The sequence below is a fragment of the Antechinus flavipes genome, chromosome 3 (genome assembly GCF_016432865.1).
Source record: "Antechinus flavipes isolate AdamAnt ecotype Samford, QLD, Australia chromosome 3, AdamAnt_v2, whole genome shotgun sequence".
Taxonomy (NCBI): Eukaryota; Metazoa; Chordata; class Mammalia; order Dasyuromorphia; family Dasyuridae; genus Antechinus; species Antechinus flavipes.
In genome coordinates, this window is record NC_067400.1 from 155,590,725 (window position 1) to 155,606,729 (window position 16,005).

General features: G+C 33.8%; 1 protein-coding gene across 1 annotated transcript in view; it reads left to right on the forward strand.

Annotated features, from left to right (window-relative positions):
* Positions 1–16,005, forward strand: part of ITGBL1 (integrin subunit beta like 1) — a 387,932-nt gene that overhangs the window by 164,402 nt on the left and 207,525 nt on the right. The window contains exons 4-6 of the mRNA XM_051984082.1: positions 222–344; positions 3,630–3,770; positions 9,630–9,770. Of these exons, the coding sequence (XP_051840042.1) occupies positions 222–344; positions 3,630–3,770; positions 9,630–9,770 (405 nt within the window). The remainder of the gene's footprint in view (positions 1–221; positions 345–3,629; positions 3,771–9,629; positions 9,771–16,005) is intronic.

A 16,005-nucleotide genomic window follows, 5' to 3' on the forward strand; every position in this document is an offset into this window, starting at 1 on the left:
TTTATTATGAGAATTAATCTATCATCTATCATCTAGCTGTCAGTTATAGTGTTTATATATGCTAGAATGATTAGATGGATAGATATACAGATATGGAAACTAGCAGTTGGTACACCTATAATTGGTTTGAGATTTTATATTTTTTGAGAATAGGAAAATACAAAATGATCGTTCAAAATTGACAATAAGCACATATCTTTCCTTTGTTTTAATGTTTTCAGGTACATGTCACTGTGGCAGATGTAAGTGTGATAATTCAGAAGGAAATGGACTAGTTTATGGGAAATTTTGTGAGTGTGATGACCGAGAATGCATAGATGATGAAACGGAAGAAATGTGTGGAGGTATATATATTTAAAAACCTTCAAAATTACTTAAGAATTCTGCTTTTTCATGTATTGTGCTATTATAAGAAACCATGTTAAGGTTCATTTTATTTTTTAAGCCTATCAACTATGAGTTATTAATTGTATATGTACTTATATTTATATTTGAGCAACATTTCAATTGAGAGAAGTAAAAGATGCTTAAAAGAGATGAAAGGTTATGCTGGCATAAAGATAAATAAGACAACCTAGATGGATAGGTCTTTGAAACAACTCTCACATAAAATGAATTTTTCTTTATTTTTACTTTTTTCCTCTTCTTGTCTTCTCTTCCACTTTAGATATTTTCACTTCCTTTCTTCTCCTCTGTTCTTCAATCCAAACAGGGAATGGTATGTTTTGTAGGGATCACTGGAGATCAGTGTGTGTACTTAATTTGAACTTGGCAAAATATTTCAAGTAAATACATCATATAGACTATTCTGCACAATACTCATAAATGTCATGTTTCCACTGATTTGAGTTTTTTGACCCCTGATCATAGATTTGGTATATTGCTATAATGATATATTTTCTAATCTATATAGCATCTTGGGGCTACAGAGTATGGTCATCCTTAACAAGCATAAAGTTAAGTGAAGAACTAAGGCAGATTCTTAGATATAGCATGTGAACATACTTTGCTTAGGTTTATTAGCCTAAACCTTCCTTTCAGTCTAATGATTTTTTACTTCTTGGATAGTTTTTGAACATGATAATTGTGTGTGTGTGTGTGTGTGTGTGTGTGTGTGTGTGTGTGTGTATGAAAAAGAGAGAAAGACAGGGAGAGAGCAAAAGGCAGAAATAGAGACAGAGAGAGAGACAGAGACAGAGAGATTGATATTATTGTTTCTGAGTAGTCTTGATCTCTAACCATTATATAGAAAATTGTTTTTAACAGTGACTGAACTCAAAATCACAGAAAAGTCAGAGGAAATGATATCACATTAGAACAAGTATCACTAGCATTAGTAATACATATCCTTGTTTCCTCAGCTCTTTTCAGGTTTAATTCCTGTGGTGCACCAGATGCTCTTCCTGTACATCTGCTTCCTCCTTTCTCCTTGGTCTCTTCCCTTCTCTCCCTCCCCCTAGGAAAAGTCCTTCTGTTAGATTTTCAAGCTAGTGACCTAAGTTGGCTGTAACCCAGGCATTCCTGTTCAGGGACCTAGTCTAAATTCTTTGAACAGTTCAACAGATTCGCCCACACAAATCATGTATTTGCAGTCTTACTGTTTGATTATAGTTCATGAAGATAAAGGGGAGAAAGGGAACAAAAATGTCTGGGGACCAGTAGCAGTCTACTTATGCTTAAGTATAGTTGCCTCATTGATACCTAGTGAAATGTAGATGTTAATTTTTACATATAAATATATAATTTCCTTTTGATTTGGGTCATCAGTAATTATTTAGCATTTGACTTATGCATTCTATTATAACTTATAATATGAATAATTTATCATTATATTTTATTATAAATTTTACTATAGTGTTTATATACATATATGTTTGTAATTTTTTTCAGGTTAAGGGCTTTGATTTTATGTATTGTTCTTATTTATACAGTATCATGGTAGCCTTCACCTTGTCTCCTCTAGTTAAATAAAGTCTTTTTACCTGCTAAAATATTTCTACCTGAAAAGCTGTTTGTTATATATGTTCAAAAAAGGATGGCAGCCAACTCATGATTAGTGCTCAATTAGACTGACAAAATGGTGTGTTTTCTGGGCCTTTCCCTCCCAGTGGCAAGCATGCTGTCTGATTAATAGGAGTCTTGCCGACAGCGATGTCCTGGACACCAACTCTGTCCTATCTCCCACTTCCTACCCAATCTCTGCATTCTCCATCTGCTCTCCCACCACCTGTCCAAGCTGTTATGATATAGAATTTAAAATAGTCTCACAAGTAATTTTTTCTGAGCTGTGAGGTTTTGTGGGTTTTACATAGGGGTTGATAGAAAGTGGAAGGAGATAGTAGAATGATAGAGACCCACATGTAAACAACTTTCAGAAAATGCAGGCTATATGATGAAAAAAAAAGTTGATAGAATTTAAAAATGCCATCACATTTATAAGAAGAAAAATTCAAATTCTAGAAAAAGTTATACTAAGATCTTCTAATAAAATCCAAAGGAGGGCTAGAGGTGTGGCTACCTCAGTATATAGAAAAAGTGATAGGAAGGGGCAACACTCTTGGTTGGGAGAGTTAGAAGTGGAAGAGAATCATAGAAGTATGAAAAAGAAAATAAGCAAAAGGTTGCTTGGGCAATTAGAAGTTTGGGGGAAACTGAACAGAAATTAAAAGGGAGAATGATGTTAATAGAATCATGGACATAGAGCTGGAGGGGATCTTGGCATTCCCAAAGAAGTTTTTCAGTTTCTTAAATTCTACCGATAAAGAAAAACATGTCTAAAGAGAAAAATTTTAAAGATTATAGAGATAGTGACGGACAGAGCTAGGATTCAAGCCCAAATCCTCTGCCTCTCAATGCAGTGTCCTTTTCATTGTATCACAGCATGCTGAGCTTAGACAATTGATTGAAGGTGGGCCTGGTTATATGGAATACATTATCATTAATTAATTGTCTCTTTAATATAACATATGCAAATGAAGCAAGAGACTACTTGGACTGAAATGAGCCTTAAACTTTTACTGAAAACCATTTTTGCACATGTCCAGAATGGCTAAGTGAAACCCTTATCAGCTCTTAATGGTCTGGTTACTAACAATATGCCTATCAGTAGTACAGTTTAAACCATTTTTTTGATTCCAAAATCAGTACTGGTAGATGCTTGCTTAAGAAATACCATGTAAGAAAATGCTTCAAGAATCATTTAATTTGGTATGTTATTTTTCAGTCTAAAGATAGAATAATTTGCACAGTTCTTTGTTTGACTTTTTGTTATATACACACACGCGTGTGTGTGTGTGTGTGTGTGTGTGCATAAAATCTCATTTATCTTAATACATGAGGTGAAAAGGGTATTTGGTTTGAATCATCTCCATACATGATTGCCTCTATTTTCCACTTGATTTGGGAGCTGTAGATGACACCATGATGTGTTGGCACATGTTTCATTGTCAGGAAATAAACTCCCTTAACTGAGAAACTATAGATATTGTTTTATTTTATAATGTTATATATACATATATGTGTGTGTACATACATATATATGTCACAAGTGGCTAGGATGTTAATTCTGCTTTTTAAAGTTGCTTTCTGTTTTTTTCCTCCTCACTATATAAAATTCATTTTGGGTAAAGGCCATGGAAAGTGTTACTGTGGAAACTGTTACTGTGAGGCTGGTTGGCATGGAGATAAATGTGAATTCCAGTGTGACATCACCCCCTGGGAGAGCAAGAGAAGATGTACATCTCCAGATGGCAAAATCTGCAGTAACAGAGGTGTGTCATTCATGTACTCTACTACAGAGATGAAAACAAAGCCAGTAATTGCTGATGATACTCGTCTCTCTCAACCCTTCCCCCCACCCCCACCATATTTCCTTTGGTGAAGAAGGATGTCTGTTTTTAAGTCATTCATATGTGATGCAAATCAAAATGTATTCTGTATTTAATTTCCAGTTTTTTTCAATTTGATAAAAAACAACACAGATAAGAAACTTCCTTTCATTATCTTAGCTTCACTGAACAAAAAGTAATTTCTTTGGCCACTGTCCAGAACTGGCACAGTACAATTCAAAGGCAATTTATGAAGTTAGTTCTGTTTAAATATTGTTTGATGATGCTATAGATGATGGTATAGAAGCATGAGCATCTAATTATTCTGAAGGCTCTTATCTTGATTATGGGGAAATAGAAAGCTTGAGTCATACCCAGAATGGATGTAGACTGATTTCTCTTTTAGATTTCAGCAGTGAAAATGATATCCTGAACATAATATAAACGTATAGATAGAAACATAGAATGTCAGGTTAAGTATTAGGTTCCAATTATACTGATGATATTTTAGCAAATAAAGTTAGAAAGATCTTAGACAAGATATATTTCTTTAAATATTATTAGAAATGAAAGGCAAATTATGGTAGGTGATACTCATTCAGATGCAGATTTCTGCAGGATATTGAATGAAACAACTGGGACCATCTTTGCCAATCTCCACTGTCATCTCATTCCTCTGCTTGTTGTATACTTAAGGAGTCTGACACATTTTACACTTCTTTTCCCTTATTTTGCCATTATTAAAATGGTGATATTTTAGCATATGAAATTAAAACAGACAACAGAGCAGGAAACCTCCCATTATATATTAACATATTGTACATTAAAGTTGACCAGCATTTATTAGCATAGCATATGCTGAGCACTGTAGATACAGATAGTAAAAAGTGAGGTAATTTCTGCTTTCAAAGACAGTATTCTAACTGGAGCAGACAACACATAAAAGAGAGTTTGGCTAAAAGAAGGAAGGAAAAGTCCAAGTTACATCTGTAGGATATGGCAAGGCTCTGGTACTCCAAATTTTCTCATGGTGGAGACAAAAGAAAAAATGGACCTATTTTTATGTAGCAACACAAATAAAAAATGGTATCTGCACAAGAATCTTGGATAAAGTAGATACACATGCATACAATATTATGCAGAATTTTTTTCTGTCTGGATTTCATCTATAAAGAAGTCACCTTTCATTTCTATTATTAAATTAATATTTTTCCTGTCCAACTCTTTTCTTAGGCTATTCAAAACATATCAGCACTATGTATTGATGATTCTTAATGCTAGAATAATAGTACTACTGAGACTAAATTGGTATCTGCCAGTGAGAATGGAGAGGAGGAATTGTAATTGTTGGAGAAGGGTCATGAGGCACACTGTGCTAGAGCAGTAGATTAAAAGTTGCAGGAGAGAGAGAGTATTTTTTTTTTCAGAAGAATAGACAATTTATATCAGTTTCATCTTCTACCTTTCGTCTACCTCAGCTAGGTATTTCCTGGCTTTATTATGTGGCTTGAGATCAGATTTGAAGTGAGTCTCAGAGACTGATGCCCATATGAAAATTTTCCACAAAGCAGGTGCCTCAAAAACATGATGATTAAGTGGCAGACTTAAGAGTCTGAAATTAGAATCACTGGCTCCAAAGCAAATGAACTTTCTTCTGTACTTCAGCTATATAATGAGTTTAATCATTCCACATGTAATAATACATTGCATCACTATATGTGGTGATACGATGTATCACTAGAGTTTAAGATTTGCTATTGTATATATATAACAGAATACAGTTTTTTTTTTTGTTTTTGTTTTTGTTTTGTTTAATCTCTGCTCTAGAATTTAAACTGTTTTACTCCTTCACATTATTTGGTATTTATTGAATTAATAAATGACAGAAGAGGATAAAACTTCATATGAGTATCTGTTTTATTTCATATTATTTGATTCATTACAATATTTATCTATCAGGATCTTTTGGGACTCTGACTTTTTCATCTGTTGTGTGATTTGCAAATTTGATAAAGACTCTTTCAATTACTTCTTGCAAGTCAGTGGTAAAAGTGTTGGCCAAGTCCCTTTATTTCTGTAGGACTCTGTTTCTCTAATAGTAAATGAAAAGCTAGATTAAATGGCTTCTGGTGGTTCCTTTCAGCTCCAAATTAGTGAGCTTAGTTAATGGTATTGTGTTAACTGTACCAGTCCAGGTACATATCCCTGGCTCTTTCCCCTGGAGATCTTTTTTCAATTTAGCATTAAACTACTAATGACTAGTTTTGGGATTCAATATCAATGCTAATCTAAATCTTTCTAATTTTACTATCATCTATATTGTATCTTTTTTATATATCTGCTAAAGTCCAGGCAAGCTATATTGACACCATTTCCCAGATTAAGCAGTTTTGTGATCCTATTTTAATTTTTTGTTATTATTATTATTATTTTTTTTTGCTGAGACAACTGGGATTAAGTGACTTGCTCAGGGTCACAAAGTTAGAAAGTATTAAGTGTCTGAGGACAGATTTGAACTCAGGTCCTCCTGATTTCAGGGCTGTTGCTCTATCCACTGAGCCACCTAGCTGCCCCTGTGACCCCATTTTTAAAAAAGGGAATCAAGTTAATCTGGAATCACATGTTCTTACTAAAATCATGCTAGTTCTATGTGAATAATTCTTTGCAGAATTTTGATAAAAGAAGAATTCAACACCAATGATCCATATACTCACTCTTTCTATTATTATTCTTGTTTTTTCTTAATTAAATTTTATTTTTATTTTCAATTCCAAATTTGTATAGTTTTGTGGACCATATAAAGCCAGTGAAATTATTTGCTAAGGTGACTGCAAGAGATGATGAACTGAAAGTCAGCAACAATCACCTACGGCTTGAGTTCTCTAACTTGATAATTTTCTATGGCTCGTGAATGACGTTATAAATATCCAAATTGCCCTTGGCAGAAAAAAGGTTCCCTACCTTTGCTCTACTCCCTTCCCACTCATTAAGGAAAATAAGAAATACAGTACCCATTATGTTTTTTTGTAGCCATCCAAAACATATTTCCACATCTTTTGAGAGAAAAAAAAACACCGGGAAAAATAAAGGAAAATCATATGCTTCAATGTGCACACTGATTCTTTGTCAGTCTCTATCTGGAGGTACACAGTATTTTATCATGTGTCCTTTAGAGTTGTGGTGGATCATTATATTGATCAGAGTTACTGTATCATTAATATTTAATTATCTTTACAATATTGCTGTTACTGTGTAGATTGTTCTCCTTCTAGGTCTTTCTGAAGCTGGCTCATTATTATTTTTTTCTTCATAATAGTATTCCTTCACATTAGTATACCGGAAACTTTTCAGCCATTTCTCAGATGCTCGGCATTCTCTGTTTCCAAAATTCTTTGCCACTACAAAAAGAGCTACTATTAATTAATGTTTTATACATGAGTTCTTTTCCTTTGACTTTCTTGGTGTATAGACTTAATAATAATTTTGTTACATCACAGAGTATGCATAGTTTTTATAGCCCTTTGGGTATAGTTCCAAATTGCTCTCCAGAATATTTTCACTAGTTCACAACTTGACCAATGGTACATTAATGTGTCTATTATTGGTGTACCTATATCCTCTCCAGCATTTATTTATTATTTTTCTTTTGTGCTTTGTTAGTTAATGTGATAGGTATAAGGTGGTACCTTAGAGTTGTTTTAATATTCATTTCTCCAATTATTTGTGATTTAGGACATTTTTTTTCATATAATTATTGGTAGTTATTTCTTCTTCTGAAAAGCTGCCTGTTCATATCTTTTGATTTTGGTTCTTAGAAATTTGACTCAGTTCTCTACATGTTTGAGAAATGAGGCCTTTACTAGAGAAACTTGCTCAAAATTCCCCCACTCCATGTCCTGCTTTTATTTTATTTTTTGGCTGCATAAGTTTTGTTTGCAAGCAAACCAACCTTTTAAGATTTATGTAAATAGAATTATCCATTTTTATCTCTTATCCTCAATATCTCTTCTTTAGTCATAAACTCTTTCACATCCATTGGTTTGACAGGTAATTTCTTCTGTGATCCCCAAATTTGTTTATATCACCCTTTTGTCTAAATTTTGTACCTATTTTAAGCTTTTCTTGGTATATGATATAATATGTTGCTTTATGCCTGGTTTTTGCCAGATTACTTTCCAAATTCCCTAGTATTTTTTGTATAATAGTTCTTGCTCCATAGTTCCAGTCTTTGGATTTATCAAATGCCAAGCTCCTCTGCTGATTTGCTTCTGTATATTGAGCACCTAATTTCTTCCATGAGTACTGCTATATTTTTATGTAGTACTAAATTATCTTAATGGACATCACTTTGTAATATAGTTTGAGATCTGAGACTGCTGGGTCTCCTCTCTTCACGTTGTTTAAAAATGGATTCTCTTCATAGTCTTGGCCTTTTGCTATTCCAGATTAATTTTGTTATTTTTTTCTGTCTCTAAAAAATAATTATTTTTTAGTTTAATTGGTATGACACTTAATAAGTAAATCAATGTAGATAGTATTTTCATTTTTATATTAACTTGGCTTTGCCATGAGAAATTAGTATTTCTCCAAATATTTAGATGTGTGTGATGAGTGCTTTATATTTGTGTTTATATAGTTCCTGTATGTGTCTTAGCAAGTAGACTCTTAAGTACTTACAGCTTTCCCTCACTTACATGCACTTCACTTGTATGCTGTCATCACCTCGCTGATGTCATGGTCCTCTTTGGAAATGAAGAACAAAATGGCAACAACTGTTGGTAATGGCAACAACTGTTGGTAGTTATTTTAAATGGATTTTTTTTTCTGTTTCTTCCTGCATGGTTTTATTGATAATATATAGACATGCAAATGATTTGTATAAGTTTATTTTTATCCTCCAGCTTTGCTAAAGTTGTTAATTGTTTTGATTGGTTTTTTAGTTGACTCTGTATGGTTCTCTAAGTATGCAATGAACAATGGTTTTATTTCCTCATTTCCTATGTTTATTCCTTCAATTTATTTTTCTTGTCTCATTGTTATAGATAGAATTCCTAGTACTGAACTGAATAATAATGAATGTTCTTGATTCATTGCTGATCTGACTGAAAAGGCTTCTAGCCTATCCTCATTACAGAAAATTTTTGCTGTTTGATTTCTATTAAATTCTTTAAAGAGAGAGAATTATTTACCTTCTCTATTCTTGAGGTACTTCTGAGTTCCTTGATTTTTACTTATCATAAAGAAAGATAGAGTTCATGATGTATGTCTTTCATACATCTTTTCAGTTCTTTCAGTATTCAAAGCTTTTTTCAGTACCCAAAATTCAACTGTACTAGCTAATTTGTTTTATCTATCTTGAACATTAGGCCTCTACCTTTTTTGATCCTTCTCTTTTTCACAATAGAGGTTAACATCAAACAAACAATAAGCCTTAACAATATATCTTTTGTTGTTGTTCTTAGCCATGTTGAACATATTTCAAACTAGTATTCCTGACCAGACCACACCTTTGTATATATCTTCTGTTATCTATCATTGCTTTTGTATTTTATATTTATATTTTTATTCTCTAAATGGATAGTGAGTTATCTAAGCATCCATGTTGGTTTCTTCAGATATTGTTTCTTTTCCTTCTTCATTGGAATTATTTATTTTTGTGATAATACATTTGCTTTGCTTTTTGAAATCCTCATAAAATAACTTTTAAAAAAACCAGCTATTTCATTTTATTGGTTAAGTTGAGTTGACTTAAAGACTAATATAAACCATATTTTATTTTGTTTTCTTTTTCCCCCTCCACAGGAACATGTGTCTGTGGTGAATGTTCTTGCCATGATGTGGATCCAACAGGAGACTGGGGAGACATTCATGGAGACACCTGTGAATGTGATGAAAGAAATTGTAGATCAGTCTATGATAGGTATTCTGATGACTTCTGTTCAGGTAAGAGGTAATTATAGTTAAATGGTTAAAATTTGTTCTTAATTTTTATTTTGAATATGATGGTATTGTATTTATACAATCATAGTATTCACTGGGATTCTCACTGGAACTGACCTCACTAGATTTTCCAGCAGTGATAGTGTCTTTGATAGTCTTTTATTTAGGCATTAGCAATATGTTTTATGAAACTGAGCTTATCAAAGTTAGCCTAATTGTTTGTTCTTTGGGAAGTCACATCAGCTTGCTAGATATTAATTTTCTCCTATGTAAAGAATGGGGGTTATACTAGCTGATGTCTAAGATCATTTATAGTTCAAAAAATCCATGGCTCAAATACCTAGTTGCAGAGAACTAATAGTGAAAAAGATTCCTTGTACTATTTGCATTTATTTATTTTGGTCTATACTTTTGCTTTGATGTGTATGGTAGACTCCCAGTATGGAAACTTCCTATACTGATAATAAAAATGGGCAACTATTTTGTACTTTATATAAAATTGCTTGGGGGTACTGAGAAATTAAATGATATATTATTATATATGAAAACCATGGTATACACCCAAATCTTCCAGACCTGAAGTCAGGATAGCTCTTCACTTAATCCTATGCCACCTCTCATTTTTCTAACAAAGTCTCCTAAATAGAAGGCTTAAAATATGGAAGTCATGGCCATATTGTCAGAAGGCCAAAATTTTAAAAATCTGATTTTAAGATTGCAAACTAAGAATTACCTCTAACTAAAATGAGGAGATTCAATTAAGGATTCATGTTGACTCATCATAAAGGATAGTATATTCTCTGAAAGATTTATTGATTACTAAAATGCAATTATTTGTCCAGTTCTGTTTTTGAACTGAGACATGCCATAACTCTGACTAGCTGAGGTGTAGTTAGGAAACTCCATTTGTCCCTTTGAAAGACTACCAGCAGAGAATAGATAAAAGACTTGCCTTATTTAAATGTAAATATTCAGCTTCAAAGACTTTACAGGATTGGTATAGGAGATCCTGCTGCTTAAGACTTCCCATCACAGAGGGCTTTTTCCTTTGGAGAATTCACAGTACTTTATAGGGATTTCCCAGTTACTGTCTGAACTTCCTATTGCTAAGTGAATGTCCTTTTAAGATTTTTCTCCTTTTCAGTTTGTAATTAAATATAAACTTGCTTCAACATTTTCCCTTTTAATTACCCCTATTGATTTTAGTGAACTTTTTTAAAAGAACAAGAACCTTATTTAAGAATGTCACTTTATTTAGTCAAATGATCTTTTCTGTGTATATGATCACTTCTATCAGTTGTTTAACTATTCACTAGCTAAATTTTTGAAAAGTAAATTTGAAATCAAGAAAGATGGAGTGTTATTCTAAATCACTAATAATGATAATATATGACATAATAATACAAATTAAAACAATCTTCAGATTTCAGTTGTCAAAGATTACAAGAGATGGGAATAGATAATATTTGAATGTTGGTGGAATTGTGAATTGGTCCAATTATTCTGGAAATGACTAAAATTTGGCTACTGTGGTTAACAAAAGACTACTCTGAAGACCCTAGTTATCGATTTTGCCAGTAAGGGAGTCCTCATGAACAGAGAGTTTTCAAAGTGATTTTTATTGTAGGTTGGGGTTTCATCAGCAAAGATACTGGAGTGGTTTGGCATTTTGTCTCTGAGAAAACTGAACCAAACAGGGTTAAGTGACTTGCATAAAAGTGACTCATGCTAGAGTTATGCAACTAGTGATTGTTTGAAGCTGCATATGAACTTTGAATACTTCTGACTCTAAGGCTCACGTTCTGTCCACTATGCAACCTAACTGCTCAAAGAGACTTTATATGAGGTTTAAACCTCAAAGGAAGAACATTGCTTCAGGCAAAAGGAATTTGGTTGGGGATCTTTGCAAGAGTTGATTCGTTAGATAAGATACTTTTGATGTGTTTTAGGAGAGCAATTTCAGTACTGTATGTTGGCTTTGGCACCTAATATTGGGGTTTGGTCATGTTAAGAATTCACAGTGGTCTTTCTCTTTGGCAAAATGTAGGGTTATTTAGGAGAGGAGGTTACAGACAAAATGAAAAGGTACAATACACACCAGGAGTGGTAAATATGAAATAGAGTTGGGAGAGCACATAGTTAGAAAAGGAGTTTTAGCAATTAAGAATGGAAAAGACAAATTTCCTAACGGAAATAACAATTAGCGGGAGGAAAGAGTATAATTGTGAAGTGGGAATATACCCTTAACTGATGGGCTAAATCCATAGAAGAGTTTAGTACCCTAAAAGAGTTAATTAGCTAGAAGAAGGAAAAAGACATCATAAGGCATGGTAGGGGAGTGAAAGGAAAGATACCATATGATATGGAGAGAGGTGTGTGGCGGGGGGAGGAAGGAGAATACCGTGAGGTAGAGTGTTTTAGTAGGCTATAACCCCAAAAGAAATTCGGCAAAGTTGGCAATTAGCTTCAGGAATTTGACATAACTTGGATTTCTAATTGGTAAACCCAGGACTTCCATAGAGGGAAGGATTGTAAGATTGAACTGATCCCCATCAATACCTTTCCTTGCTTGCCTCAGGAAGTAATCTTATCAGTACTTCAGATTCTCTCTGCCAACCGCACCTCATAACCCAGGACCTCATCATCTTGATCTGAATGACCAAGCTTATTCCTGAAATTTGGAAATCTTTGAAGTTTCTCTGAACAGATGTTATCACATAGGGTGTTCTTGTAGAACTGTTATTAAGGTTGAGAATAGCAAGAAGGTCCTTTAATCAATGAGCTAATACTTAAGACAAGATAAAGGAAATTGCGCTCAATTTGTGATCCACAGTTCCCTGACTCAGAGAGTATACTTCTAGGCATTTACCAGAAGGTCAGTGGTAAAACAACAACAACAAAACAAAACAAAACAAAACAAAAACAGGCCCAGACAAAATATTTATAGCAGACTTTCTTATTATCATTAAACTAGAAAAAAGCTGGGAATGGAAATTGAATAAGAAATGACCAAATAAGTTGTAATACACTAATGTAATAGAATATTACTATGCTCTAAGAAATAGCGAGTATGATCAGTATAGATAAGCATAGAAAATTGTATGAACTAATGTAAACAAAACTAGGAAAACAATATAAGCAATTGTAGTGTCTAGACTAGCTTTCTGGAGGATCTCTGAATGAGACTTGGTCTTCTTAAGTCTTAAGTCTGGAGTCTGAGCTTGAGCTCACACACTCTCATTCTCTCTCTCTCTCCCCAGTCCTCTCAGCTCTTAAATACCATAGTACAATTACATTACTGCAGCACACTGAGCATGTGCCAACTGTAGAATCATTATATCACCATACTAAGTACTAAGTTCATGTGAACTAGAATAGTTCTAGAATATACTAGACTAGAACTAGAATGTCTCATCAATCACACTGAGTAAACACCCTGCTGTAAGTATCCTTGCTTCAAGTAAAACACAGGTGGTCATGTCCTCCTTGACTTCTCAGGAAAAGGTGTGAACACTAAGGGAAATGGGGAGTCAAACCAGATATTGTCAGTGAGTTTTCTCTAGGGTAAAGGGTGAAAAAACCCTTACTTACCCTTACTCTGGGTAAGAATTCCCCCACTATCTACAGCTCTCTACAGCAATGATCATGTAAATGGAAAAAAACAATAACAAAAATATCAGATACTGAATGTAGTGTAACTATAAAGACCAAATATGGCCCCACAGAAGAGATACAAAAAATGACATTCTTCTTTTCTTTCAGACATAGGGAACTAGTACAGAAAATGTCACATATTTTAATATGTTTTGTAAATTTTTTGAATTTTTTCCCGTTTTATTCTTTGTTGTAAGGGAAGAATTTATAGAGAAAATAAAAGTGTGACTTTAAGAAATATAGATGCTACAAAGGCAAAAAAATTAATTTTAAAAAATCAAAAGTCACTTTGCACAGACATATACTGGTGCATTCAGTCTAAATGATCCCATGATCTTACACTTTGAGTATTGGTGCAACCATCGTGTAGGAAATGTCAATCTGGAAAATACCCAGAGGCATTTGTACTAATCTCATCTCTCTATGATACTTTCTTTCTCTGAGTTTACCTCATTGATCAGAGTGAAATCTGAACTAAGATTTGTTCAATGTCACTTTACAATATATTTGCATTAACTTTACATGTGAGTACAAATCTAGAAAGCATTTTATATGATATAGAATAACACAATTTTAAGAAAAGATGCCAAAAATAGTAAAAATAAAAACAAGCAAACAAAAAATAAAATCAACCTCTTTCCCATGAGGATATATGATTACAAATTTGCTTAACTGTTCAGGATAAAGCAAATGACCTTATGACTTAGAGATCCATAAATGAGACAACAATAATAACTCTGAAACATAAACCACATAAATGAATCATACATTCCACTATTCTTTTTGCCCTTACTTCAATCCCCCTCTAGGATAAAAAAAAAGTGGGAAAAAGTGAAATGAACAACAGAATACCTGTCTGTTACTTTTATTTTAGTGTTTTGCTATTAAGGCATTATTGTTTTTTAACAGACTGAAAACTTACTATGAATTCATATTATGCTCTAGAAGTAAGAAAAAAAAAAGTAAGATTTTAGTTTGAATTCAGAGAGACACAGTGTCCTAAATGAGCAAAATGAAAGTTCTGATATATATGACTTTGGTTGACCACATTTTTTTTCAGTTACATTTTAGAAAGGATATTGACATGCTAGAAATTTTTCACAGAAAGATATCCAGGAGGGTGAATGTTGGAATCCTTACTAACTGCTAAGTAATTAGAGTTGATCTAATCTTACAAGAAGATGTTTTGGGCAGAACCTGAAACAAGGTACTAAGTAGAACTACCCATAATCCCTCTCTCTGGAAGGAGCATAAATAGGCCAATGGGCCAGTTGGAGAGTTCTTTTGAGAGTGAAGACGCTACAAGTCGAGATTTCACCAGAATGACATGAAGAGTTGGAGCTGGCTGGAGGCTGAAGAAAGCAGAGGCTGAGGCTGAAGGACCAGATCTTTGGATTTGGTGACATTCGGAGAGAGCTCTTGGAACCAAGCAGAGAGATAGGCCTCTAAGCTAACCGGGCTATATTGGGATAATAAAAGATCTGAACTTTTATGACCTGGCTGCTTTTTGAGAAGAAAAAGCTCACCACAATTTGGCGCCCGAACAGGGACAAACAGACCCCTCAGTGGATTTCAGTGGAAAAGCTCCGATCCTGATTCAAGTGGAAAAGCCTCTGATCCTGATCCAGTGGAAAAGACTTCAACCCAGAAATTAGGGTGAGTGCAACAAAGAAATTTTGTTAGAAGAGTTAAAGTACAATTTCAGCTAAGATGGGACAGATATTTAGAAAACAGCCTGTTTCTGTTCAAGGAAAATGTTTAGAGAGCATTGTCAAAATTATGGAAAGCCAAGGTTTAATTATAAGTTTACAGCAAATCACTGAACTTTTACAAACTGTAAAGGACATATGTCCTTGTTTCTCTCTTGATAAGGAATTAGATCTAAATGAATGGAAATTGGTTGGAGAGGATCTTTGTCAATTCTATGATAAAAATGGGCCTAACTCAATAATTAATACATATAATGTAATACAATTGGCTATAAGAAGTTATTTAAGTGATAGAATGATGAAAAGGAAAGTACAGGAGGAAGTGCCAACTTTACTAGGTGAAAAGGAGGACAAATCAGATGAGAATGGAGTTAATTACAATTCTGAGTATGATACTTCACAGAAGGAGGAATTAGGTGATTCCACATCTCATGACCCTCCCCCCGCAATTAACCCTTCATGGGTAGAACAAGGGGGAGGGAGAGAGACAGAAACACAGTCAGCTTCTCCTGTAAAGCAGAATTTGACAAGATTAGAAAAAGCATTAATTAAAGCAAAAAATGAAGGAGAAGATATATCTGATTTTATAAATGCATATCCTGTGATTGAAGAGCTCAACTCCTCAGGTCAAAAAGAGAGAAAATACACTCCTTTTAATTTGGGACGCAATAGGCAAAAAGGAGCTGTTGTACAAATCACTTTTGACCAACTAGCTGGTGAAGGTCAGTATGCAGAGAGTTCAGAACAGATTTATTATCCCATAACAGTCTATGAGCAAATTTCTAAGGCTGCAATAAAAGCTTGGAATTCTCTCCCTGGACAGAAAGATGGAAATAATGCTTTCACAAAAATAGAGCAAGGTCCCAATGAACCTT